Source organism: Triturus cristatus, chromosome 2_2, assembly GCF_964204655.1.
Source record: "Triturus cristatus chromosome 2_2, aTriCri1.1, whole genome shotgun sequence".
NCBI classification, from domain to species: Eukaryota; Metazoa; Chordata; class Amphibia; order Caudata; family Salamandridae; genus Triturus; species Triturus cristatus.
In genome coordinates this window covers 641,207,486-641,233,922 of record NC_140582.1, presented here as the reverse complement: position 1 = coordinate 641,233,922, position 26,437 = coordinate 641,207,486, and the positions used below count along the sequence as shown (strand labels likewise).

The following is a 26,437-nucleotide window of genomic DNA, read 5'->3' as shown; positions in this document are numbered from 1 at the left end:
ATGCCACCAATTCGAGTGGTTGGTGGCACCTTACAAATAGAGAATAATGGTCTCCTCTTCCTCCCAGTACTGTTTGTTCCTTTCCATTGCATTCAATAGTGTTGAGCATTAAACCCTACTTGAAACTCTCATGTTCCAAATGGGTTTTGACAGCATAGTTCTGCAATGGATCGAGACATGCCTACAAAACAGAGCCCCACTGATTCAGATGAGCTCACCCATATTGTTTTCATTCGGTGTCCATCAGGTTCCATTCTCCTACCAGGGGCCTTAATTCTAGACATGGAGCACCTTAGACTAGAGCCCTTTGGCTGACGAGGATAACAGAATCTCCGTAAATCGAGGGCATATCTATAAACTATGTAAAAAAAATATTTTCTGTTAGAACCAGCGTTCCATGAGAGACAATTACAAACAAATTCATGCCTTCGAAAAGGCATACCATTGTGTGAAATTCGCACAACGTGAAATATGTGAAGCGGGCAGTGAGTCTGCTGTCCACACCCTGGAATAATTGGTTAACTGCCTCTTGACAGCTACGCACCTGCAGTTCTCAAAATAGAGGCTTTAATCAAAATTATTTTGCCATTTAAAACAGGGGAAAGTGCATAAGGCATGGGCCAAAGATTCCTTTTGGGAAAGGACAACAACTTTTATGACTGTAGTAATGGTAATAGCGAGTGGTCTGTGATATGGGTTGCAATTTTGCAGAGGCCATCCGCGATCCCTGTGGCTCGTTTTTGCAGAGCGTCCCGATGAATGGCTGATGTTCCAGAGACCTGAAACAAAATTCCTGCATCTTATTTAAATTGGCCTTATAAATCATGTGCTCCTCTAATTTTCAAATGCAAAAAGAGCTATTGATGGACAGAATGCAGAACAATGTCATACATTCACCCCAGTACAGAGATCTGGGCCTAAATCCATCGTTTTTTTGCTCACCGTGCCATTCCAGTTTGGACCCAGCCATATGCAAATCAGTCTTGACCCTGTGCCCAATGGAAACAGTCCAGCCCGAACTGCCAGGCCAGGTCCTCCCTGGACTGAACCAAGCACCCTAGGAGCAATTTCGGGGTTTCACCCCTCTTCAGCCAGGATAGCTTGATTCCAGTGGCCTGGAGAGCACGGGACTCACGTCTGAGCATACCCGTCCCACTCGGGGTAACAAATGCAAAAAGAACTATTGATGGACAGAATGCAGAACAATGTCATACATTCACCCCAGTACAGAGATCTGGGCCTAAATCCATCGTTTTTTTGCTCACCATGCCATTCCAGTTTGGACCCAGACATATGCAAATCAGTCTTGACCCTGTGCCCAATGGAAACAGTCCAGCCCGAACTGCCAGGCCAGGTCCTCCCTGGACTGGAAACAAGCATCCTCGGACCGGTTCCGTGGTTTCACCCCTCTTCAGCCAGGATAGCATGATTCCAGTGGCATGGAGAGCACAGGACTCACGACTGAGCATACCCATCCCACTCGGGGTAACAAATGCAAAAAGAACTATTGATGGACAGAATGCAGAACAATGTCACACATTCACCCCAGTACAGAGATCTGGGCCTAAATCCATTGTTTTCTTGCTCACCATGCCATTCCAGTTTGGACCAAGCCATATGCAAATCAGTCTTGACCCTGTGCCCAAAGGAAACAGTCCAGCCCGAACTGCCAGGCCAGGTCCTCCCTGTACTGGAAACAAGCATCCTGGGACCGGTTTCAGGGTATGTCACCCTTCTTCAGCCAGGCTAGCTTGAATCTAGTGGCATGGAGAGCACGGGACTCACGTCTGAGCATACCCGTCCCACTTATGGCGAAAATTGTTACAGCAAACAAATGGTGGACCTGCAGCACTCATTGTGCCACCCACTAAAAACATGTCTTAGGCCTGCTATTGAGGACTGTAGTGCAGTTTAAACCACTATTTTGACTTCACAAAATAAACATTTTGCCAGGCCTAAACATTCCTTTTTAATGCTTATAAATTACCCCTAAGGATGGCGCTAAGAGCTCCTAAGATCTGGACTGTTCCCATGAGGCACAGGGTCAAGACTGATTTGCATATGGCCAGGCCAGGTCTAAACTGGGGTGGCATGGTGAGCAAAAGAATGATGGATTTAACCAAAAAAAACAGATCTCTTGACTGGGGGTGAATGTTTTAATTTGTTCTGCATTCCGTCAATCAATTGTGTGTCTTTTGCCTTCTCGCCCTAAGTGCGCCAGGTATGCCCAGACGTGGTTCCTGGGCTCACTGTGCCACTGGAATCAAGCTATCCTGGCTGAAGAGGGGTGACACCCCGAAACCGGTCCTAGGATGCTTGTTTCCGGTCCAGGGAGAACCTGGCCTGGCAGTTTGGGCTGGACTGTTCCCATGAGGCACAGGTTCAAGACTGATTTGCATATGGCCAGGTCTAAACTGGGGTGGCATGGTGAGCAAAAGAATGATGGATTTAACCCAGATCTCTTGACTGGGGGAGAATGTTTTGATTTGTTCTGCATTACGTCCATCAATTGTGTGTCTTTTGCTTTCTCACCCTAAGTGCGCCAGGTATGCTCAGACGTGGGTCCTGGGCTCACTGTGCCCCTGGAATCAAGCTATCCTGGCTGAAGAGGGGTGAAACCCCGAAACCGGTCCCAGGATGCTTGTTTACGGTCCAGGGAGGACCTGGCTTGGCAGTTCGGGCTGGACTGTTCCCATGAGGCACAGGGTCAAGACTGATTTGCATATGGCCAGGTCCAACTGGGGTGGCATGGTGAGCAAAAGATTGATGGATTTAACCCAGATCTCTTGACTGGGGTTGAATGTTTTGATTTGTTCTGCATTCCCTCCATCAATTGTGTGTCTTTTGCTTTCTCCCCCTAATTTTCAGGCCCAGGAAAAACGCTGAACATTGTGAAGGTGACAATTTTCATTTTTCCTGGGTTTATTTCTAATCCATTTATCTTGCAGTAAGAAGACAGGTTATTTAGAGAGTTTGGAAGCTCAGCTGCAGAAAAGTCCAGCAATACTGTATCATCAGCATATTGCATGATATGCCGTGGTTGACCATTACGTCTTGGAGGGCAGATTTTGGGATTTTTTAAAGCAGGTTTGATGTCTCCAGTGAATATATGGACAAGGTTGCCAGAACGCAGCCTTGTTTTAATTCTTTTTTGATGAGGACTCTTTTAGAAAGAGTGCCATCCCTAATAAATTTAACTTGGATGCAATTGTTGGAATATAGGGCTATGATAGAGTTTAATATTTTTGATGGAAGACCCCAATTGCTCAGCTTTTGCCACAACCTGACCCTCTCAACGCTATCAAATGCTTTTTCTATAGTCAATAAAACAGGCATGTAAAGCTTGGTGGTTAACCAGGGTTTTAAGTACTAGAAAAGCAAGTCTCATAAAGTTGTCTAAGGTTCCCAAATTTTACGGAATCCGGGGTATTATATCCACTCGGTTGGCCCATTTCTGTAGATCTTGCAGAATCAGTGATGCGAACATTTTTATGTATATAGGTACACCCCTTGCCACAGTGAAGTGGTCATGCTAGTTAGAATGTTATCAAACACACTGCACGTTGCATTACTCAAAAATTGTAAGTTGACATTAAAAATTGCAGCGGGAAGGCCTTGTGCCCCTGGCGTTCTGTTACTTCTCCCTTTGGCATTAATTCTCTCCAAGATAAATCGAGTGATTCCAGTGATACTCAAGGATGCTCCGTAATGCATTGGATTGCTCCATGAAGCAGAAGCTGGTTTGTGGGTTACCTCAGTGGAGCTTCACAGCCTCGCAACATAAGGTATCCACCTGGTGCTGTTCAGTAGATTTTATGTCCAAGTTCGACCCTGGACACTTCATCTGCATATTTCTGTCATTAATAAGCAGACCAGGGAACCCTCCAAATAATACACACTCTCCTAGCTCTACAGTTGATACCCGGAAACCACAACCATTATTAAACCTAGGAAGTTTATTTTCTACGGAACGAATAATGTTGAAAAATTAGGAGAAAAATGCCTTGGGCATCAGTTTTTGCAATGAATTAGAAGGGCACTTTTGGGGTTATCTAGAAGCACATGTATGTTGCTTACCTCTCCCCATGCTGCAGGTGGCGGTTCCACTGGAGGGTAATATTTTGGTACGTCCCAAGCCACCTCGGTCATGTACCACTTGAAGTCTCGGCACTTGAGGTGCTTGCGCAGGTCCTTTTGAGCCGAGATGTCACCCGTGGAGAGATGCCGGTATTCAGGCCTCCTCTGGTAAATGTACTCCGCATACTCATCCATCCACGTCTCTGCCACGCGCTTAAGGTTCTGCACACAAAATAAGAGAGCTGTTAGTACATTATGATCCGGCAGAGTTGAAGATTGTGTCGTTGGGACAGGGAGACAGACAAGCGCCATCTTTGGCACATTTGTACATTTTGTCTTCTTAACAAGTAACTGCCTCCGGCCGTCTCATCCTGACGATTGATGACTGCATTCACGTTATTACAGGGAAGACGCATTGGAATGTAATCGCTGAAAGGAGATCAATTAAATACACATTAATCAGCAGCTTTGCTGTTACCCAGGGAAACACAGAGAGGCGCGATAGGAGCTGTGCAATAAACGCCCTCTGTAGGGGTAGGTTCGATTTTAATGTGGGTCTTGGGGCCACAGAACAGAAATGCAATCTGGTGCCTATTCATTTTACACCGACTGACGTGCGAAAATGTGTTGAAGACTCGCTTTTGCACTACCTGGCCAATTAACTGCCACTGCAAAGTGGCCTGAATTCAGGCAAAAGATTGTTTTCTGTCTCTGTGTACCGTGTTTCTATGTCACACACGGGCATATACATTTGAGAAGCTTGCACTGCCGTAGCGTCATTCTTTTTGATGCACTGGCCTCTCAGTCATATCTATAAGGACACGCAAAGCCACGTTGCGTGGCTTTGTGTAGGGTCATAGATATGGAATAAGACAAGCAGTGCAATTCACTGCCTTGCCTTACTCTGTGCTAAGGAGGTGTTCCATGGGCATTGAAGAGGGATTTCCCACACAACACACATGGATTTTGATGCTGCCCCAGATTTACCTAATCATGTAAACCTAGGGCCGCGCCAAAACCTTGCGCCTCCCCAATGCAGGCATAAATAGGAGAAATATTTGTATTTCTCATTTTTTTCACTTTCAATGTGTGCATACATAAAAATCAGAAAACTCCTCTCTGGATTTTTTGTGTGCAGGGAGGTGATCCTTCTTGCACAAAAACAATCCTGCCTGCAGCGGTGGCACCCTTTCACTATGATGCAAGGGGGCCTACGGTGGCGCTAGGCAGCAAATTGTGCGCCAGCGCATGGGAAAAGAACATTAATGCAATGTATTTCATAAATACCAAGCATTCCCGCCCTTTCATATTGGTGTAGGGCAGCGCAGCTAAAAGACTTGCGGCACAGCCCTATGCTAATTCCTTGTAAATGAGGTCCTACATTTTGTTATGCTACATATTCCAAAGGAAACACAGGAATTAGGTATTTTTTCAATGTGAAAATCAGAAATCATACTGCAACCACGCACCCAATGGCTCCAGCCCCCAGCCCCGAGCAGACCTTGAACAACTGGACTACCCTGATGACACCTCCAGGATCATGAACCACATTCACCTTGTGTCCCCTTGGTTCCCTGTCCTCACCACATCTTCAACAGAGTCAGCACTGAGTCTGCAACATTTCCCAGAAGACTGGAATGACGTAGGGATCAACCCCTGCTGAAGAAACCTTCTGCCGACCCGAAGGACCTCGAGATACTACAGACCCATCTCTCTGCTCCCCTTCCCAGCCAAAGTCATTGAGAAAGCCATCAATGCCCAACTCACGGAGTTTGTCGAAACAAACAACATCCTGGACCTCTCCCAATTGGGCTTCAGAAGTAACCACACCACTGAAATTGCTCTCCTTGCTGCTACAGTCGACAGCTGCACCCTCCTCGATCGGGTGAGACTGCAGGCCTCATCCTCCTGGGCCTCTCAGCTGCTTTCGACACCATCTCTCACCACAACCTCTGCGCAAGGCTCTACGATGCCGGCACCCACAACAAAGCCCTAGAATTGATCTGCTCTTTCCTCACTGACCAAACGCAGATAGCCAGACTTCCATTGTTGAAATCAAAACCCACAAAGATCAGCTGTGGTGTGCCTCAGGAATCCTCCCTGAGCCCCACTCACTTCAACATCTGCATGGCCCCGCTTTCAGCCATTGTCAGAAGCCACGGACTCAACATTGTCTCCCATGTCAATGACACCAAGCTGATTCTCTCTCTCACAGACAAAACCACATCTGCCAAGAGCAACTTCTATGACGGGATGAAAGCAGTCACCACCTGGATGAAAGACAGATGCCTGAAGCTTAACTCAGACAAGACCGAAGTCCTTATCCTGGGTTCCACCCCCTCCTCCTGGGATGACTCTGGGTGGCCCAGAGTGCACAGACTACGCACAAAACCTCGGCGTCATCCTGGACTCTTTGCTCTCAAAGAACCACCAAATCAACGCAGTCTGGTCCTCCTGCTTCCACACGCTCTGCCTCCTTTGTTAGGTCTTTAAGTGGATCCCCACGGAGCCCAGGAAAATGGTCACCCATGAACTCGTTAACAGCAGACTTGACTGCAGCAATGCACTCTACACCGGCACCACCCAGAAACTCCCAAGAATCTGCAGACCATCTACAATGCCTCCACGAGACTCATCCTGAACATCCCATGCTGCAACCACATCACCGGCCGCATGAGAGACCTTCACTGGCTACCAGTCAACAAGAGAATCACCTTCAAGCTTCGCACACATGCCTACAAAGCCCTCCACAATGCTGGACCTGCAAACCTTAACCACCGCCTCTCCTTCAAATTTTCCACAAGACATCTTCACTCCGCCCAAGTGGCCACGGATCAGCAAGACCATTTCTGGAGGAGAATTCTTCTCCTACCTCGCTGTGAAGACCTGGAACTCCCTGCTTCTGCACCTCAGGCAATCTCCATTAATGCAGCAATCCTGAAAGGACCTCAAGACCTGGATGTTTGACTGAACCGCAGTCCCGGCCCCACTGAACCCAGACCTGAGACCCTCACGGGTGAGTAGCCCCACTTTATAAGACTCTGATTGATTGATTCATTGATTGATTGATTGATATCATAGGTATGTTTATGGGATCTTTATATTTTTTTCTTATGTATCATAATTCATACAGCATATATTCCCCAATGCAAAGCTATAGTCCGAGCATAATAATTTACTATTGCTCCTAATTTAATGAATAATACAGAAAAAAATATGCTATTCCTAGAACAGTTCACAAACTAATATTTGTATTATTGGTAGAAAAATACGTGCGAAAGTGAAGCAGGAGGGAGCATATTTAGAACTTTGGGACTTGGGGTTCTATAGGGCTTTCTGGCATCTAGTTACCCAAAGAGGCCTGGCTTCCCAATATTTTAGTTGTCTATGTGAAGAGCAAATGAGAGCTTTTTTGAAATCCCTAGAGAAACTTCTCTCACAATATTCGGGTGCAACATGTTGGAGTTTAAATGGGATTCCGCAGTATAGAGGAGAATACTTTAAAATTCATGGCCACAGGGTAACAACCACTTCAGGCCTATAAAGTCAAGCTCCTATGCACTTAAAAAGTGATGGTGTCTTTGAGGTAGGTTTGACAATAAAGGATGCCCAGAGGACAATGTCAGGTGGGCATTTATCAAAAAGGTATTGTGCTTTAGTGCATAGTTTCAAAACTCATGTCACTGGAATTAAAAAAAGAGATTTTTTTCACAAGTAGATAATGTCAGATATCTAATATAATTTAAAAAAATCCTCTGGAGTAACATAATTTTGACTCCATCCTTTAACTTTTGGCTAAGCCATGTATATATTTACCTTTGGTCCTATGTACTCATGTGATGTAATGATACCAATGAGATTTGGTGCATTAAAGTTATAGAATGTGCATTTATTGTGAGTTTTTGGAATTTATGTGTGTGCATATTAACGTATTTCCTTTTCAGACACATCTGGATTGTTGATATTAATCTAGTAGGTATGGATTGTAAGGTGGTGCATTAAAATGCATTTAATACAGTGCATTCTCCAGGGATTAGTGACAATGAATCATATATGTGTTCAATGCTTTCTTTATAAATTGTGACCAGTGTTGTATTTGATAAATAATATATGTATTATTTTTTTGTGCCACATATAAGAGTACAGTATCATTTATTAGATTGTATGTAGGTTGTAGAACTAAAATTCATTCAAATACATTGTTAAGTTAGCGTTATTGTGGCCCTGAAGCTTAGAGTCAAGACATTTAATACTAATGGAAAAAGTTGTTTTTCTGCATGTTTTCCTCCTCTACAGGTGCAGACAAAACTCATTAATTAGCTAGTAAAAAGCACATTGTATATCAGAGATTGTGAAGTGAGGAAGAACTGACAAGGTAACATTATTTTCATAAAGAACCAAGGGAGTGTTACCAATTGGTACTATCAGATAAAGACAGGAATCTAAGGACGCCTTGGAAGCGGAGACTGGAATATGGGTGTAGTGTTCAAGACGCCAAGTTATTTTTTGAGAACTGGAAAAGTACTATGATGTGTATGAGATCATATTTCTTGAATGTTCCTTGTGCATTTAAATTAGTGAACCAATCTTGGTTTTGGTCAGATTTCTTTTAGACTTGGAGAGTTACAGAACTCTCTTGTCATCTCTGATTGTGTGGCTTCATGCTATACATGACTCCTTACTATAGAACATATTCAGAGGTTCTGTTGCTGACACCTTTTTTGCTTACTAGATTCAATAGGTTTTATTCTATCTTTAGTTTAGGGTAGGGTTTAAAAGATGTGAATTTTTTTAATGTATGGGGAGAAGGATCGAAACCATTTGTCTTGTCATCAAATCCTTTTTTTTATTTTTTACATAGCTGCCACATAAATTCTTATATGCTCGTTACTGTTGAGGATCAATATTGTACTTAGCTTTGGTAATCCTGTACTTATAGTATGCTCTTGAAATTGATTTATATTAATCTGACACTGGATTTGTAATAACCCTTTTAAATTCAAGTTACTGACTCAGGCTTTTTATTGGGTGATCCTACTGGTCACACTGACCTTTAAGATTTAATTATGTTGCTAACCCATTTTCCTTTCATGCTACTAAAATGGTCTATTGACGAGAGCAAATTGGAAGAAATGGCCGGAGCATTCTTGCTGGTACATGTTGGACGTGGCCCTTTTTGGCAGGTTCACCCCTAAACTTTTTGCTTTTCCTGTGAGCTGGTATTAGTGGTCCAGTGTAAAGTGCGTGCACGTTCTGAGTGCGTGTGGTGAGATTGGCCTGCCCTCCCATAGGAATGCATGGGGGATATGTGTGTCCATCGTAATTCCTGATGTGAGAGGAGTGCAGGGTAGTATGTGCGAACTCGTGAGAATTAAGGCTCCGCAATGGTGTGCGCAGATTTATGGTGACTAGTGGAGAAGTGAAGTGCCACTTCTAGAAGTTGGCATTTCTGTGTGCTGTGTGTCTGCCTGCCTGATGTGGAGTGCATGTCTGGCTTGTGATTGACAGGTGCTGGATGGTGTTTGGAATTCCAGGAGCCAGTGTGAGTCAGCCCAGTGGTGAATAGAGAGATCTGCATGCAGATGGGAGGGAGGAGTTGCACCTGGGACCTGAATAAGGCTGTGCCTTCCCTCCACAATGCTGGCTCCGCCCCCTGTGGTGCGACTGAGCACCTAACTCCCACCTGACAAAGGCAAGAGGAGCTGAGCAAAACAAAGTGCTCCAAAGCTCCCCTAAACCAGTTCTGACTGGTATCCCCAAGCCCTGTGCTGTGTCACAAAGGAAAAGGGCATATAAATATAGGGGCTGTGACCCCATGAAATGGTTCAGTTCCTGTTCTGTTCCTGATGGAGGGGGGCTTGCTGCTGGTGCGGCCCAGGAGGGACCGCCGTGGGGGATGCCTCCCTGCTGGAGGGCCCTGTGTGCTGGAACCTGGGCCCTGCATTGCCGCCCTGATGCCTAAAGGACTCCTTGGAACCCTTTTGCTTGTTTCTTCTTTCTGCAGGACCTTTTTGTTTGCTGTCCTAGCGCCCTGGGAGCGCTTTATTTCCATTAAAGCAAAGCGCTGTAATTGTCCTAAGGAGTAGCGCTTTAATTGCATGGCCCCCAGGAAAAAGGAGCAGGAGGTCTCCGCAGCGAAAAGCTGCCTGTGCAGGAGGGAATCCCCGGCGTAGGGATTCCCCCGCATTTTGTCTGCAATCACGGGTGCCCACCCAGCTTATTTTTATATTAAAAATTACGGGTGCCCACCCCGCTTATGGCGCGCCATCACGGGTGCCCACCCGGCTTCTACCTTTATTTTTGAATCCCGAGGGAGCCTACACCTCATTGTGCCCGGAGTGAAATTGCTGCCGCTGCTGCCCAGACACGGCTGCCCGGAAGTCAGGCAAGTCTGCCTGTGACGTGGGCGGGGCCTGCGGCTGGGCCTGAGAAGGCGCAAGAGTTTCGGTCCTACGTGGGGCTCCCATGAGCTGTGGGGAGACCCGACGCCAGACGAGGAATCAGCCTGGAGCCTCGTGGGCTCCATATCTAAAGTCCCGGTCCCAAGACGGGAGACCGGGTGAAGCTTGACGTCTGGTGACACGGGGCTCACATGAATGGAGAGAGCCCCGCAAGCACCGCAGCCTGTTTTCCGTGGAGGAGGCTCGAGGCACATTGTCGGTGCCTGCCCCCGCCGCATCCAAAGAGAAGAGTCCCCCGCATAGCCCGGTGACTGAGGACTGAGAGGGGGACATGGCCGCATTTCGCTCCCGCTCTACGAGGGAGCACATCTTGTTTTCAGTGTCAGTGCAAGGCAACGAGTCAGAGCTGCCCCGTCTGTCAGCGGGCCGCTCCAACGTTTGGCATAGTTAATCCTAGAGCCTAGGTGGCTCCAACGATAAGGAGGCATAATTATTTTAGAGCCCTGTGCGCTCCACCGAGGGCCCCGTAGTTTAGGGGCCCCTGAGGGCCACAGTGCTTGGGGGCATTATTTGTTTCCAGAGCCCCATGTGGCTCCAACCTTTGGCTAGTTGTTTCCAGAGCCCCGTGTGGCTCCAACGAAGGGGCCACATTTGTTTTAAGGGCCATTGAGAGCTCATGCCGCATTTTTATATTTCTAGCTGCCCAGCAAGTAGTGGGCAGCTGCACCGTTTAGGTTCTTCCTTTGGGGGACATGTCTTTTAAGTTAGGAGTGAGATGCACTCCTTGGCCCCTGACATTCACAGCTGTGCAGCACTTAGTGCCAGCTGCAACGTTGAGGTCTGCGCAGATTGTGCACTCTTGACTTTCGCTGCTTTGGCAGCGCGCACTGACTCTTGGGACATAGGGCATTTGAGACCCCTTTTTGAGATGGCCAGTTGGCCAGAGGGACTGTTAGGATTGTAGGGCGCCAGGCCCTTATGTGATTGTGGTCCTAGAAAATGTGATTCATGTAGTATGATTTACGCACCCTGTTTTATACCTCTAAATGTGATTCTTGTGATTATGAGGTTGTTTTGCATATTATGGGTTATGCTAGTGAGATTATGTGTGCGATTTATACCCCTAATGTGAGTTATGCTTAGGAGGTTAGGGTCTAATGCGTTTAGACTTATGGGGGAATTGCATAATGTGTTTATGCTGGTGGGGTTGGCGCAGAAGGTATTCGTGCCTAATGTGATACTGTGCATAATGTGGTTTATGTTAAAGGCTGATGCTTAGTACAGTGGTTACCAGTAGTTACTGGTTGTGTTCTAGGTTTATGATATGTTCTGCATTTACTAAGTTCACTTTGTGATGGTTCTGACAGTGGTCCAGTTGGCCCTGTCAGGTGTAAATAATCCCTTGTTAATATGACCTAGTGCCATGTGGCACCATGTATAATATGTGTTTACTATTCTAATGTGTTATGAGAATACAAAGACTATTTTTGAAATAACCCTGTGTGGAGTTCCTTTTGTAGTGTGCCTGGGATGTTGTTGCTGTGTGCGTGCGCAAATGCTTTACACATGGCCTCCAGGATAAGCCTGACTGCTCATGCCAAGCTACCAAGGGGGTGAGCTGGGGTTATCTTTGGCGTGTAAGTCCCTCACCCTGACTAGAGTGGTGGTCTCTGCCTGGCTTTGGCGCAAGCCTTAGCCAACCAGAGATCCCATTTCTAACAGTAAATAAAAGAGATGTTTATTTGAAGTTAATCACAATGAAACTTACCTCATGTAATATTTTGTGATATGGTACATAACACATGCTGGTCCATATGGTAAGGCATAGATTATTTTAGTTTTGATTGTTTCATCTTATCTAGAACAACTATTTTAGAGGAGATGCATTTCCATCTAGAGCTAAGCAGCTACAACTAACAATGTAAATAATAATGCTTTTAAAGAACTCTCTTCCCACACATTTTCATTCTTGCTTTTCTTCCTCCCATCAGCTAATGTACTGTGGGGACTAACAATCAGTTTATCCAAAGCATCAGAGCTAATAAGATAGAGAGCGAATGAAGAATTCTAAAATATTTTTCACATAAAAGATTCCCCATTCATACAGATAAAGGCTCCGTTAAACAACTACATAGGAGCCAAAAGCATGTAAATACTCTCCATTTGTCTGATGGCATCCCATATCAATGACACAGAGAAAATGAAATGCCATTAGCTTCAAATTGGAATGACAAGGTTTACCCTGCCCTGTTGCCTATGTGTAGATGTGTGATAGCAGTTCTATCACACAGTAATGAGTGTTTTCCTTTTTATATGGATAGTGTATCCTACTAAAAGCATTGTCAACTTATAAGAATAGAGCTAGTCTCTTGTTAGACAATCTGAATGAGGCACACATGGAAAGTAAAGCACCTTTAAGGAGACATTTGATATTGGATTACTATGTAGCCCAGTCAGTGATGAACTACTGGACTTTGGAAGGTCAAAGAAATAATATAGCAACTGAGTCAAATTAAGAGGAATTGGAGTTAAGAGAACTGTACTTGACATCAGATGTCATTCTCAGCAGTCTATCTTTCAGTAATCCTATCTTCGTCGATGATCCTTGGGTGCAAGAGACTCTGCAGACATTCGTGGACATTTGATGATCACAAGGTCAAATTTAGAGTAGCCTCGCTTACAGCACAGACAAGTGAGTTCAGGCTCTTGTATGCAATGCAAAAGTCCATGGGCTGGATGGCGCTTTCAGCCAGTGCAAGGTCAGCATTCAGATGTTCGTCAGGCTAGCAGAATTTCTCCAGGGAAACAGGCTTAGTCCTAATTAGAATTGGGCAGCATGAGGACTTCACACTCTGCAATACAGCCACAGAGTTTCATACAAGCACTTGACAAAACAATTTTCCAAGTTTCAGATTCCCAAATAAGGGCAGTTGAGCATATGCATAAAGCAGGACAGTTGAGCATATGACCACTAGTAATCAGCCACAACCTGCACCATTGGAATTGTAAGATCAACAGAAAAATTACTAATCTCTTAACTTTCAACCAGAAATTTTGGCTGCTAAAGGCAGCTGAACTATATGTGTGGAAGTTTGTCCCGAAATGATATATCACCAGGAGATTACGACTGGGAATTACAGTTTTCCATGATGATTCCTCATTCCTTTTTATTGTCCTTTGATCAAAAGGGAAATTTTGATGTTATGTCATATTGTATGGTCTCTCTTCACAGCATATGTAAAAGACATATCAGCTGCCAAGTAAACAATCATGAATAGTAACCTTTCGGGGCCCCCGCTCTCCTTCCTGGATGTGCCCAGAGCCCAGGTGTTACTTATAGGAATATCAAAGGTGGGGCCTTGCATGTGAATATTTCCCCACCTGCATGATATGACCGTGGGTCTCTATCGGGTGGTGTTTGTGTATATCACGTTTCAGTTGTTCTCCTAAGGAAAGTTAGTCTTAAAGGATGGCAACAATTCTAAGGTGTAAAATGCATCCGTTCCAGTGTTGAGGGGTTAGGGTGTGTCAGTGAGTCTACTAAGGTTACCCAAGCCCTGGATGTGTCTAGGATCCTTGCCTGCATCTAGCTTCACAAAGTAGAATTATGCTCTTAGAGTTTGTCCATCTCTCAACCTCTCATCTCCAGACCACCACCAAAAGGTTAAGTCCTGAAATGTGCTTGTGGTTTTAGTTTTGGCTGTATGAGGGAACCAAATTAGCAAACAATGCTCAGGTGTATATGGGATCTCTCTGTCTATGACCTCAACTAGTACTCCCATGATTTACCCCCAGTAGTTTCCGAGTTCCAGGCAACTACAGAACATGTGTAGGATCTCAGTGCCTATGTACCTGCATCTTTGACATAATACCTCCCCACTTAAAAAGTGTCTATTTATTCTACAGGGGGTGAGGGTCACCCTATATAGTATATACATGTCGATAGGTTTGTACCTGGCATTCCTTGACATTTTGGGAATCCTGTCTAATATGTTTACCCAGTCTTCTACTGAGATTGGGGTCCCTAGGTCCTCCTCCCATCTAGTTCTACAGGTGTTCAGAGGTAATATCGCTACCCTTCTAATTCTTCGAGACAGGCAAGTAACAGCCTTAGAGGTCCTCAAGAAGGTGAAAAGGTGATGGCAGCTTTTAGAGTGAGGAGGTACCGGCTTCCCATCCCCCAGTGTCTGCGGTTCACTATTGTCACCACTCCATGGAGGAGAAAATGGCCCTGAGGTAGATTGTATGCCGTGCAGAACTCTTTAAATAGAAGGAGCATCTCAGCCTCATCTCCATGTTTCGTTGCACCGGCTATTATCCTGCTCATCAGCTCCCACCAGTCACCCCCATGCTGGAGTACTTTTAGCAATGTCAGTAGAATATCGGGTGAGTGAAGGGTGAGAAAGAGGGATTGTTGCAGGAACAAAAGGGCTTCTACAAATGTGGGAGATGTAAGGCATGCAAGAAAAGCAGCAATGTCAGAACATTCACCACAGCCATGGGTCAAACAGAGAGGCATTAACAAATTCATGACCTGTGGAAGTGATTTTTGCATCTATGTCCTCATATGCCCATGTGGTCTCAAGTAAGTTGGTAGCACGATATGCCTGGTTAAAAGACGCATAATGGAACACTAAAGGGTGATAAAGAATTTGGATCAGGCATACCCTGTTGCTAGACAGTGGGCCAAAATGCATCAACAAAATGCTAACTTACTTGTTTTCTTTGCCATTGACATGATCGAGAGAACAGTCAGAGGCAGGAAGAGGGAAAGAGGCATGCGTCAGAAGGAGTCTGAATACATCATTCTGCTCGACAGCAAGTTTCCGGGAGGACTGAATGAGAGTGAGGAGCTTCATATACACATTGGCTGATGTGCTACTTTACTGAAGTTTTATCATTCAATTTTTCCTCAAAAATATTGTCTAGGGTCTGAATTGTTTCTACACCAGTAGCAGAATTGTGTGATCACACATATTTCCCCCCATTTTTGGGCTAGTTTTCAGATTTCCAAGGCAGGTCCCTCCCCTCTGCCCCTCCAGTATTTGGTTTAATGGGATCCCTTGCTCTGTCCCCTCTGACCTCCTCCCGTTTAGAGCTCTAATAATTAAGCTGTATTTGTGTGTTTTTTTTATATTCCCTTGATAGATACACTAACACGATATTGCTAATTTTCGAGCGGGTGAACACTGAATCTTTCTGTCGATCAGATACGGGGACAAGTGCTGCAATATCATGATTGGAATGTATTTTGCATCATGTCTATGAATTACCAATTTTGCATAAGGCAATTTAGCCATTAATTATGCCCTTTCTATCCTGTCTAGCTTTCAACAAGGGATCTCAGTCACATATTATCAAATAATTCTGTAATTGGGCCACTTGGCTGATTTTTGGTTACATATCATTTTGATTGCTTTTCAAATAGTTTTATGTGGTGAGGCCACTTGGCGACTGTAAGTGTCAATCTGTGTGACTTATAAAGTGAAATGTGAGACCTTTGTCACATTATTGGGTGTATATTTGTTTTGGTTGGCAACTTTAGAAATCTGATTTTTCGACTGAGAATGCATTATTGTACTGATATTTTCAGGTCTGCAATTTACATTTATAAATGTAGATGTACATTATTTGAAATATATATATATTTGTATTTGATGCACATCATGACTTATCAACTTCTACAGTCTGGCGATGCATCCCCTTGATCTCTATGAGAACTGGTGACAGTATGTCCTCTATGTCTTTCACATGTTGGTTATTTCAATGGTTGATGGAGCACAATAACTTTAGGACTCCTAAATGCCTTCTGTGAATACCAAAAGTCTTAAAGTTAGGATTTTTCTCAGTTTAGGAGTAGTAAAGTTAGGAGTCCTAACTTTACTACTCCTAAACTGAAAAAAAATCCTAACTTTAAGACTTTCGGTATTCACAGAAGGCATTTAGGAGTCCTAAAGTTAGGACTACTAACTTCTGTGAATACCGAAATGAGTTAGTGCCTTCTGTGAATACCAAAATGAGTAAGTGCCTTCTGCGAATACCTAAATGGTAGTAAGTTTAGGATTTTGTCTTAAGTTAGGTCTGTGAATCGGGCCCAGAGATTATGGTGTTCGGCAATCCCTCTCCAGACTGGCCCACCAATTGGTGGCCTGATAATTTGCCACTACTACCTTGCCCTGTGACTAAAGAGAAGAATTTGGGAATCATCATTGATGACAACCTGAATATGAGCGTGCAAATACCAGCAGTCACTTCCGCAGCTCACTATATCATTAAAATGATAAGAAAAATGATTCCTTTTATTCCAGACAGCCCCAGAAAAACTTTAATAACCCTGCTTTTATTTCCTAGGCTGGACTATTGTAATGTTCTTTATCTAACTGTTTTAGAAAAACGTATGAGTTGATTGTCGATTACAACTAGTCCAAAATGCTGCAGCAAGACTGGTTCTTAATCTTTCTAAATACCACTCCATTAAGCAGGGACTTCACAAGCAGCACTGGCTTCCCATGCCCAGCTGGACTGAATTTAAGGACCTATGCCTGGCCCACAAAGGACTGCATAACTTAGGCCCTGAATTTCTTAGGTCGGCTTTCAAGAGATATAAGCCCAATAGAGAACTAAGGTTGGCCAAGGCCAACCTGATAGCAGTTCCGACATTTAAAAAGATGCATTGGGGCGGCAGAGGTACAGTCCGCAACACCATCAAGATCTGGAACAGCCTTCCACCCCATTTCAGAGCTATCCCTTCATTAACATCGTTTAGGAAAGAGATAAAAACCTGGCTATTTAACATCTAAGTCTCCACTCTCCAACCTCTTCTGATAGCGCCAAGACACCTCTGGTAATCGCGCGCTTTTAAACATTTCCTAACATAACATTTGTTTATTTATTGCATTCTTAAAGCAGTTGTGGGGCAATGACAAATCCCATAGCTCTTTTGCTTCCCGCATCAAGGGCCTGGGCCCGGTTATTTGAACTTGTCTGAGCGCCAGTTTGGATTTCTTTTCAAATCAGTGGAATATTTGAGTAATGAGCCTTTTATTTATTTTGTATTTATCTTTATTGCCTATTAACTTATACAGAAAATAATTCACCCTTACTTATTTGCATATTTCTAATTCATCCCTTTACAGTATAGGTCATACATCACTGGAGGTTATACATTATGTGATTGGCAGCTATATAATTACAAAGAGATTACTTATACTGGTTTGGGTTCCTCTATAGAGATCCTACTTCCTCCTTCGTACCCAAGCAATGCATCACTGTGTGTAATTCCTGTATGTTCTGGCCCTATATATATTTTGGGATTGTCCCTTGTAAGGCTACTACATTTGGGCAAGGACTGTTGTATTCCCATATATGTGCCTAAAAACTGGTAATAAACAAACTTTAAAACTCAACTGGCGCAGGAGATAGATGTACATAGGATTGTGGCAACTTTGTCTGGGTTTGGTCGTATCTTGTCTGTGGGGCCCTGACTTTATTTCTCAAGAAGGGGCTATGCTCTCTTTTCGTATCTTTTAGATATAGTCCAGGGCAGTCACTGCTAACCATTATAATTGTGTCTACGCTATTTTCCTCTGCACTTTTAGAGTAGCTCGGATGTTCCCATGTAAAAATTATTTTTTCCAATGTTCTGCAATTGGGTATTGTCTCTGCCCTTTTCCTCTTCCTTATGCAGAGCCCTACTTCCTCCATTAGCCCAAGTAACCACATCTCGGTTCAAAACATTTATTTGTGGTCCAGTGGCAGACTTCCATGTCATAGCTATCCTTCTTTTGGCCAGTACCAAGGCCAAGTCAATAAATCTACTCCCCGCTTTGCATTTGGGTGAGTGGGGGAAGAGCCCTAGCAGACAGGTTCCCACTGTAGTGATAAGTGTACACCCCCGTGTGGCATTAATCTTAGCACATCTGCCCAATATGTGCATAACTTCTCGTAGCCCCAAGTCATATGTATGAAATCTGCATTGGTTTGGCTGCATCTCGGCAGCATTTTGGTTCCCCTCAAAAAGCAGTGAATAGGCGGTGAATAGGCGGTGGGGTGTCATATACGACATGTGTATAAAATTAAATAGAATATATTTCAGCCGCGTATTGTGGGATATCTTCTTAGGAGATTCCGGCACTTTACCCCATTCCGTGTCAGTCAATTCTCTGTCAAGGAAGAGTTCCCATTTGTCCTGCAAGGCCTGTAGAGGGGTAAGGGAAGCTCTAAGGAGTGAGGAGTAGAACCATTTAATTTGATGCCCAGCTGAACCCAGGTTATTTACCGAATGAAGTACTTCATGTGTTTCCGGTTCCTCACTTCCCAGCCACCACAGTTGACCAAACACCTCATATTGCATGAACTGCCTGGGTGGAAGACCACACTCATCCATCGGAACTGCGAATGGGAGCAAGACTTTCTCCTGGTAGCAGTCGCTCACCGTTTCGAGCCTTGCCTCTGTCCTGATTGCCATTTGGTCTGATAAGATGATCAATTGTGGCTCCCATTGGGGGTAGCCCTACCAAAGGCAGCACCGGTGAGTATTTTGGGCCTCAAGTATCTTTCCCATGCAGCGCTTCCAGCACTGTAGGGCGGTGGTCTGTAGCATTGATTTGAATGGAACCTTAGTTGTGCGGTCCAACAATTTCACCAGCAAGAGATGGGGGGCCCGATTTACAGAACTAACTTAAGACAAAATCCTAAACTTACTACCATTTTGGTATTCACAGAAGGCACTTACTCATTTTGGTATTCACAGAAGGCACTTACTCATTTCGATATTCACAGAAGTTAGGAGTCCTAACTTTAGGACTCCTAAATGCCTTCTGTGAATACCGAAAGTGTTAAGTTAGGATTTTTCTCAGTTTAGGAGTAGTAAATTTAGGAGTCCTATCTTTAGGAGTCCTAAATGCCTTCTGTGAATACCGAAAGTCTTAAAGATAGGATTTTTCTCAGTTTAGGAGTAGTAAAGTTAACTTTAACTTTAAAGTTAACGCAGTTGGCATTAGGATGCGCCTGCCACACTGGCAGGCACATCCCGCATTTTTCACATTGCGGTGGGCGGTGCTGCAAGCAGCACCCGCCGCAAGGTAAAAAATGCATGTTGTGCATTTGAATGCACAACGTGACAGGCACCTTGTGCATGCAAATGCTGGGGGGTACCATAGGTACCCCCCATGTGCACCCCCCACACCCCCAACACCCTGGGGGCCCACTACAGGCCCCCAACAGCAAAGCAAAGTCCGCAAGCCTTTCCATGGCGGCAATGACCGCCATGGAAAGGCGAGGGACCGCCTGCATCATAATATGGATGCCGGTGTCTTGCAGACACCGCCACCATATTAAACACTTTTTCCGCCCGGTCGACGAGTTGACCGGCGGAAAACCGGCTGACAGTCTTTCATCCACCGGGGTCCCCCCCGCCATCGTAATGTGGCGGGTGGAAATGGGAGGCGGGCGGTGAATGTTGGCGGGCGGATCTCCATGCAGTCGTTCCGCCCACCAACATAATCGACCCCTATCTTTGGAGATATGTGATATCTAACCCAAATATTAACAAATGTCATTACACATTATTCTGAATTTTATGTAACCTGAATACTTTGTCATGCCCATCTTCATGGTATTTTGAACGTCAACTGCCACTCCCAAGGTTTGATATTTTTTAAAGTTGGAATTTTACGGTTCTCCACCAGAAAACATCATCATAACGACGTGGCGTTCTTTAACGGAGCCTGCAATCTTATAATCATCATCTCACTAACATTTCACAATTCTTGTCCAGCTAGAAAGTTAGCACATATTGAGTGGAGAAAATATACTTACCTGTGGAAGTTTACAAAAGGTGAATTTACACTTACTACAGTGAGCATTCCAGGTTAGAGGCAATCTCTGCAGTAGGAACGCTATAGAAATGAAGAGGGCAATTTGCTGGATAGCGCCAGGCGGCGGGGTGGGGGTGTGTGGGGGGGGGGGGTGGTGGATGCTAGTGTTCTCTCTTCAAATTTGGCGGCAACATATTGTAACCAAAAAAGAGGGTGTCTTGAAATAACATTTACACCTTCCATCACGCAATCTTTCCTTTATAGATTTATACAATACAATTTTAAAATGAGATGATTTGGCAAATGAAAACATGATGTGGAGAATCAGGAGTCATTCTAATAGCTCCTCACTCCAGAGCAAACAGACTACCACCTAGCTGTCGGAATGATGCATATTCTTGCCAGCAAAAAGCATAAATACATGTGCGTTGAACCATCTTCGTGGGATCTCACTGTTCAAATGAACGAATTGACAATATCCCGCTATTGCAGCCTTTCAGCAAGAACGTCAGGACTCGCCAATGGCTGCCTTTGACTTCGAAGGTCGCACGTGGTTTTCAGCCATTACAAAACTGATTAGCCATTATCATGTCCACGTCCGGACATAATAGTTTGACAGACTTGAAACAAATGATTCTCTCTTTTCATGCCCCTTAAAATTGAATTAGTGCAGTCGTAATCTACATGAGAACTTGGAAGACCGAGAGATAGGAGCCGCGCTGAACAACTGCGCCTAATTACAGGCTTTGCCTGAGCCACAAAACTAATTAAATAATAGTGCGTGCACCGAGGGCTGTTAATTATCTATTGTAATGCACCGTAGCCGCCATGCGAGTCTTTTAGCTCAGGGAATGAGTAAGGAAATGAACTGTGCGTTTTCCAATTAGTGTTTCTGCATTGTATGGTGCTAACTTCCCTAATCTGGCTCCTCTATTGGTAGGCTGAGAAAACATTCTCTTCCTCTACTGATTACTCGTCTGTGTCACAACAACCATTGTTCAGTTTCTGAAAAGCAAACAATGCTTAGAATACCACTAATCATGCAAATCAAAAACTGAAAATTCAGAAGACAGGCTTGGTTCTGTGCAGTGTGCCTAGATAATGATACCGTCAGATGTACCTGTTGTTGTACAAGAATTCTAGAAGCCTTACACACAACACATGCTAAAACTGGAGAAGGTTAAAAGAATTAAGAGATACAGAAGTCTAGAGAAACAGAAGCGTTGAGCCTCTCTCTGTACAACACGGTTTTTAATCGATGGTAGTATTGTTGGCCTTAGTCTTGTTAATGTTTTAAGTCTGATGAAAAAGGTGGGGGAATGGTGGGGCATATTATCAAGAAACGGCGTTAAAATTATCGCCTCTTTAGCGGCAGAAAACTGCCGCTAAAGCGGAGATAATGGGCTTGATAATATGCCTTTGAGAATTCCCATAGAAGCCCGTGTTCTGGTGTCAACATGGGTTTTTATTGGAATTCTCTGCGGCATATTATCAAGCCCATTATCGACGCTTTAGCGGCAGTTTTCTGCCGCTAAAGCGGCGATAATTTTAACGCTGTGCTTGATAATATGCCCCAAAGTCTCTTAACCCCATAACTGCTGAGCCTCCACAGGATATTTGAGGTAGTTCGCACTTAGGGCTTTTAGACTTAATTTTCCACATGATGTATCCACACCAAATACATGTCCTTTTTTTCAAACATCCTGAGGATTTCCAGGGTTTGTGGATTGCCCTGGGAGGGACCGAAAAAGGTGACAAAATATAGCTAAATCTTCATTGTTTGAGGAAAATATGGAATAAAGTGCTCCGGATAAAAGTGTCTGTTTTCTTTTTCTTAAAAGTGGCATCAATAAGTTGTTTGATGTGCTAAGGTCACCATCGTCCCAACTTTCAGGAGCATGCAGTGATGAATAAAACAATTTTTTTTTTACTAGAGTTTGCATTTTTGGGTCATTTGTTGGATCCTATGTTTAGCAATTGCTCTGACCTGCTGGTGGAAAACCCTGTACCACTTCCCTGGACAGATCACCTTCTGATCCCGTTTAAGCTGCTTATTGTGCACAGCCCCCCTCCTCCGCCTACTGCTATTCGGGCAGAGCGGAATTGGTCTAAACTTTCCAGAGTGGACTGGACCTTGGCCCTTGAATCATCAAGACCACCTCCTATATTGGACCCTTCCCTGGCCAACCTTAATTTCAACAACTGAATTCTGAACTCTCTAGATGTAATACTTCCTTTACAATGTAGTAAACCTAAACGTGCCACAAAAACTGCCCCTTGGTATTCCCAAGACTTGCGAGAAAGCAAGCGATACTGTAAAAAACTAGAGAGGAAATGGCGGCTAGATTTCTCACCCTCCAGGAAAAGCGCCTATAGAGCTGCCATAAAATCCTTTAAGGAAAAAATCATAACAGCACAAGCTGCTTTCTACGAAACAAAAATTAATGCAGCTGCCTCTAAGCCTAAAGAGATCTACAATATCGCTAAAACTCTTCTCAAACTCCCAGAAAAAACTCCCAACTCTTCGGACGCCCAACGTCGTAACGATTTGGCAGAGTTCTTTCATAGAAAGATCCAAGCGATCTACTCCACCTTCCCAATTACCCAGCCTTTTCTAACATCAACTAAAGATGCCGGGTCAGAGGGACTGTCCCGGGCCACTGTGGAAAAGCTTCCTCTATTGAATCCGGCCACCCTACAGGCTTTGATGTCCCAGGTCAAGTCAGGCTCGCCTAATGACCCCGCGCCCCCGCGCTCTTTGATCTCGGTCAGCCCGCTCATTATGCCGATTATCATGGATCTGCTTAATGCCTCTTTTACCACCGGCATAGTCCCGCTACCTTGGAAACAGGCTATGGTAAAGGCTCTGTTGAAAAAACCTAACTTAGATAGTAACAACCCGTCTAACTATCGTCCAATTTCTCTCTTACCTTGGTTAAGTAAGATTCTAGAGAAACATGTCAACAAGGCACTGACGGAGTTTCTCAAAACCAATCATTTGTTAGATCCCTCCCAAACCGGGTTCCGGCCCCTGCATGGGACTGAGACCGCCTTGGTTGCAGTGACGGTAGAGGCTAGGAAGATTATTGATCAAGGAGGGACCGTGGCCATTCTCCTCCTTGATCTAAGTGCAGCATTTGATACTGTGAACCACAGCATCCTTCTTCAGAGACTCTCTAATCTGGGAGTCTCCACCCATGTTCTCTACTGGTTTAAGTCCTTTCTGTCCGACCGCTCTTTTCAGGTCTTCGAGAATGATGCTATCTCCCCTCGTAAACCCCTAGGGTGTGGAGTACCGCAGGGTTCGTCACTAAGTCCAACACTTTTTAATATCTATATGACCCCACTAGCTGCAATCGTCCGCCCTTTCGGGTTAAAAATTGTAACCTATGCAGACGACACGCAGCTAGTAGTAGCTCTCGATCATACCCTGACACAGACTACCAGTAACCTGAGGGACTGCCTAGAAGCAGTCGCATCTTGGATGAACTCCTCCTGCCTTAAATTAAATGGAGATAAGACAGAGATGATGCTCTTGGGCAATTCCTCATACGCCATCAATAACTTCCTCTGGCCATCTTGCCTTGGCCCCACTCCTATTCCCAAGGACTCAATTAAGAGCTTAGGATTCTGGTTGGATAAGACCCTTAACTTCTCACACCAGGCGGCTAAGCTTTCAGCCACCTGTGTCGGTATGCTCAGGCTTATCAAAAAAATTCTCTCCAGACTCCCCTTTAAAGCTAGACAGATTATGACACAAGGATTGGTACTTTCTCGTCTGGATTATGGCAACGCCCTCTATCTGGGGGCCCCCCAGTCCACCATCAATAAGCTGCAGGTCATCCAAAACTGTGCAGCACGAATGCTCTTGCAAGCTCCCTGTCTTGTCTCCATAAAACCTGGCCTAAGGAAATTGCACTGGCTCCCAATTAGGGAAATAATTGCCTTTAAAAGCTTATGTATTGCCCATCGCGCCTTCTTGAAGATTGGCGCCACTATTAACCATCCTCTGATCTCCCCTTATCTCCCAACCAGGCATCTTAGGTCAGCGTCCTTGTTTTTGACCTTAGTGCTAAAAATTAAGAGATCCAGAGCGGGTGGACGACTGTTTTCCTATAACTCCTCAAGACTTTGGAACTCCCTCCCTCTCCATCTGCGTTCAGAACCCAACCATCTCTCCTTCCGAAAGGGGTTAAAAACGCTGCTGTTTACCACCACTGACTAGGTCCCTCCACCCACTCATGTATACTCAGTTCGCTAGCGCTGGGACGCCTCAGGGTAGCCATCGCGCTTTATAAAAACTCTTTTCGTTTCATTTCATTCATTTCATTTCATTCATTCATTTCATTTTTGAAAGAGGTAGCCAATTTCTCCTATTTTTGTGTGTTCTCAACCTATGTGCAGTTTGTGGTAGAAACTAATATGAAATCAATTGGTAATCCAGGAAAGCTATAGATTTCTGAAAAGTAGATACAATTCTAAATTCAGCAAAGTGTCATATGTGTAGAACCCTAAAGTGTTTCCTAAAGAAATTAACTGTTGAAATAAGAAATCTTTAAAATGAGTAGGAAAAAACAGCCATTTGTGACATTTTCATCTGTAACTTTTTGTCACCGTGACCGATTGACAAAAGATATATACGATTACATCTGCTAGACCCTTGTGGTTACGGGGACATGTAGGGTACTTTCTGCCCCCCCCCCCCCCCCCCCGGGATGACATATCAAGGGTAATTTACCCTATAACTGCTCCCGGGGAGCAGAAAGACTGTTAAAATATATATTTGGGATGGTGGCATTGCAATGGCTTAGTGGTCTGTCCCCACCCCTATATTTGTTATAAAAAGAGAAAATCCTTGGTGTCTAGTGGGCTTTCTTCCCTGTCAGGGGCATAGATTGGGGGTAGTCACCCTCATCTGCACCCCATGGGTGGCAGGAAGACTGTTGCCATATTCTGCCCATTTCCCTCAATCTGCCTTCTGGGAGGGCAGAAAGCACACTAAACATCAGGGAATTTTTATATAAAAATATAGGGGTGGGGGCTGTCCACCAGGGCCCCCATCTCTATATTTTTATTTAAAAAAAAGATATCCCTGGTGTCTAGTGTGCTTTGTGCCCTCCCAGGAGTCATATCAGGGGCAATAGGTAAAATACTGATAGTTTCAAGGGGGTTTGGGGGAGCATAAGCCCTTGCCTAAGGGGCGGCTGCCCTTATCCCTGGTGTCTAGTGGGTGGATCCCTGATTGGGGATCACTCTCCTGCAGCGCTCCCCAAGCAGAGATCTCAGGACAGAGGTACCAGTGGAAAGGGAAGATTCTCCCCTTTCAAACAATACATCTCCTGAGAGAACCAGTACTCAGGGCTGAGTTTATGCCCCGAACACTCGTTCAGTGAAAGTAAGCCTATCTGCTTGTTTTCCTTTCACTTTAGGAAAGTAATGACGTCAGCCTGCCCTGCACGCTGAGTATCATTACAATTTTTTTTAAAACACTCCGGCTGCTCAGGAAGCTCTTCCCAAGCAACCCGTGCTGCTGAGAAAAAACAGGAAACCCTGGCATTGGCCAACAGATGCACTGGGGATGGAGTGTGGCTGTTTACCGTTAGGCTGATGTCCTCATTTAAGGGACTTTGATGGAGATGCCAAAGAGGCATCACTAGGCACCATTTACAGGAGGCGTGACCTATGTAATTATGCATGTGGCCTAAACATATGAACTATAATCCTGTTCTTGATATAGCATGCCTTCAGAACAATACTTTAGTGCCTGTATCTTTGTTTCTGTTCGTACATCCAAATATTTCAGTCTCTCCATCTGCATGTCTCACATGCCATCTCCTTCCTCTCTTTTGCCATCTTTTTCATTTCATCTCCTATCCATCACCTTCTTTTTTCACTCATTCTCAAAACACATTTTATTTTCCTTTGGGGCTGTGAATATTTCAACAGCTGGGTACCTCCTTCACCCACTTCCCTATAGAATCATATTCAGACTGTCACATAAGTGCAGGGCAGGCCCTAGGCATGGGCAAGCTGGCCTGCGCGTGCACCTTTGTACAGATCCAAGCACACCGCCAAAACTGGAAGCAGTGCAGATCAAGGGTAGGTGTACTGGGGAGCGGGAGCCACGGAATAAAGGTTAAA

General features: G+C 44.6%; 1 protein-coding gene across 1 annotated transcript in view; it reads right to left on the bottom strand.

Moving 5' to 3' along the window:
• Positions 1-26,437, bottom strand: part of GALNTL6 (polypeptide N-acetylgalactosaminyltransferase like 6) — a 2,683,170-nt gene that overhangs the window by 52,184 nt on the left and 2,604,549 nt on the right. Inside the window, exon 11 of the mRNA XM_085641833.1 lies at positions 4,078-4,299. Coding sequence (XP_085497959.1) covers positions 4,078-4,299 — 222 coding nt within the window. The remainder of the gene's footprint in view (positions 1-4,077; positions 4,300-26,437) is intronic.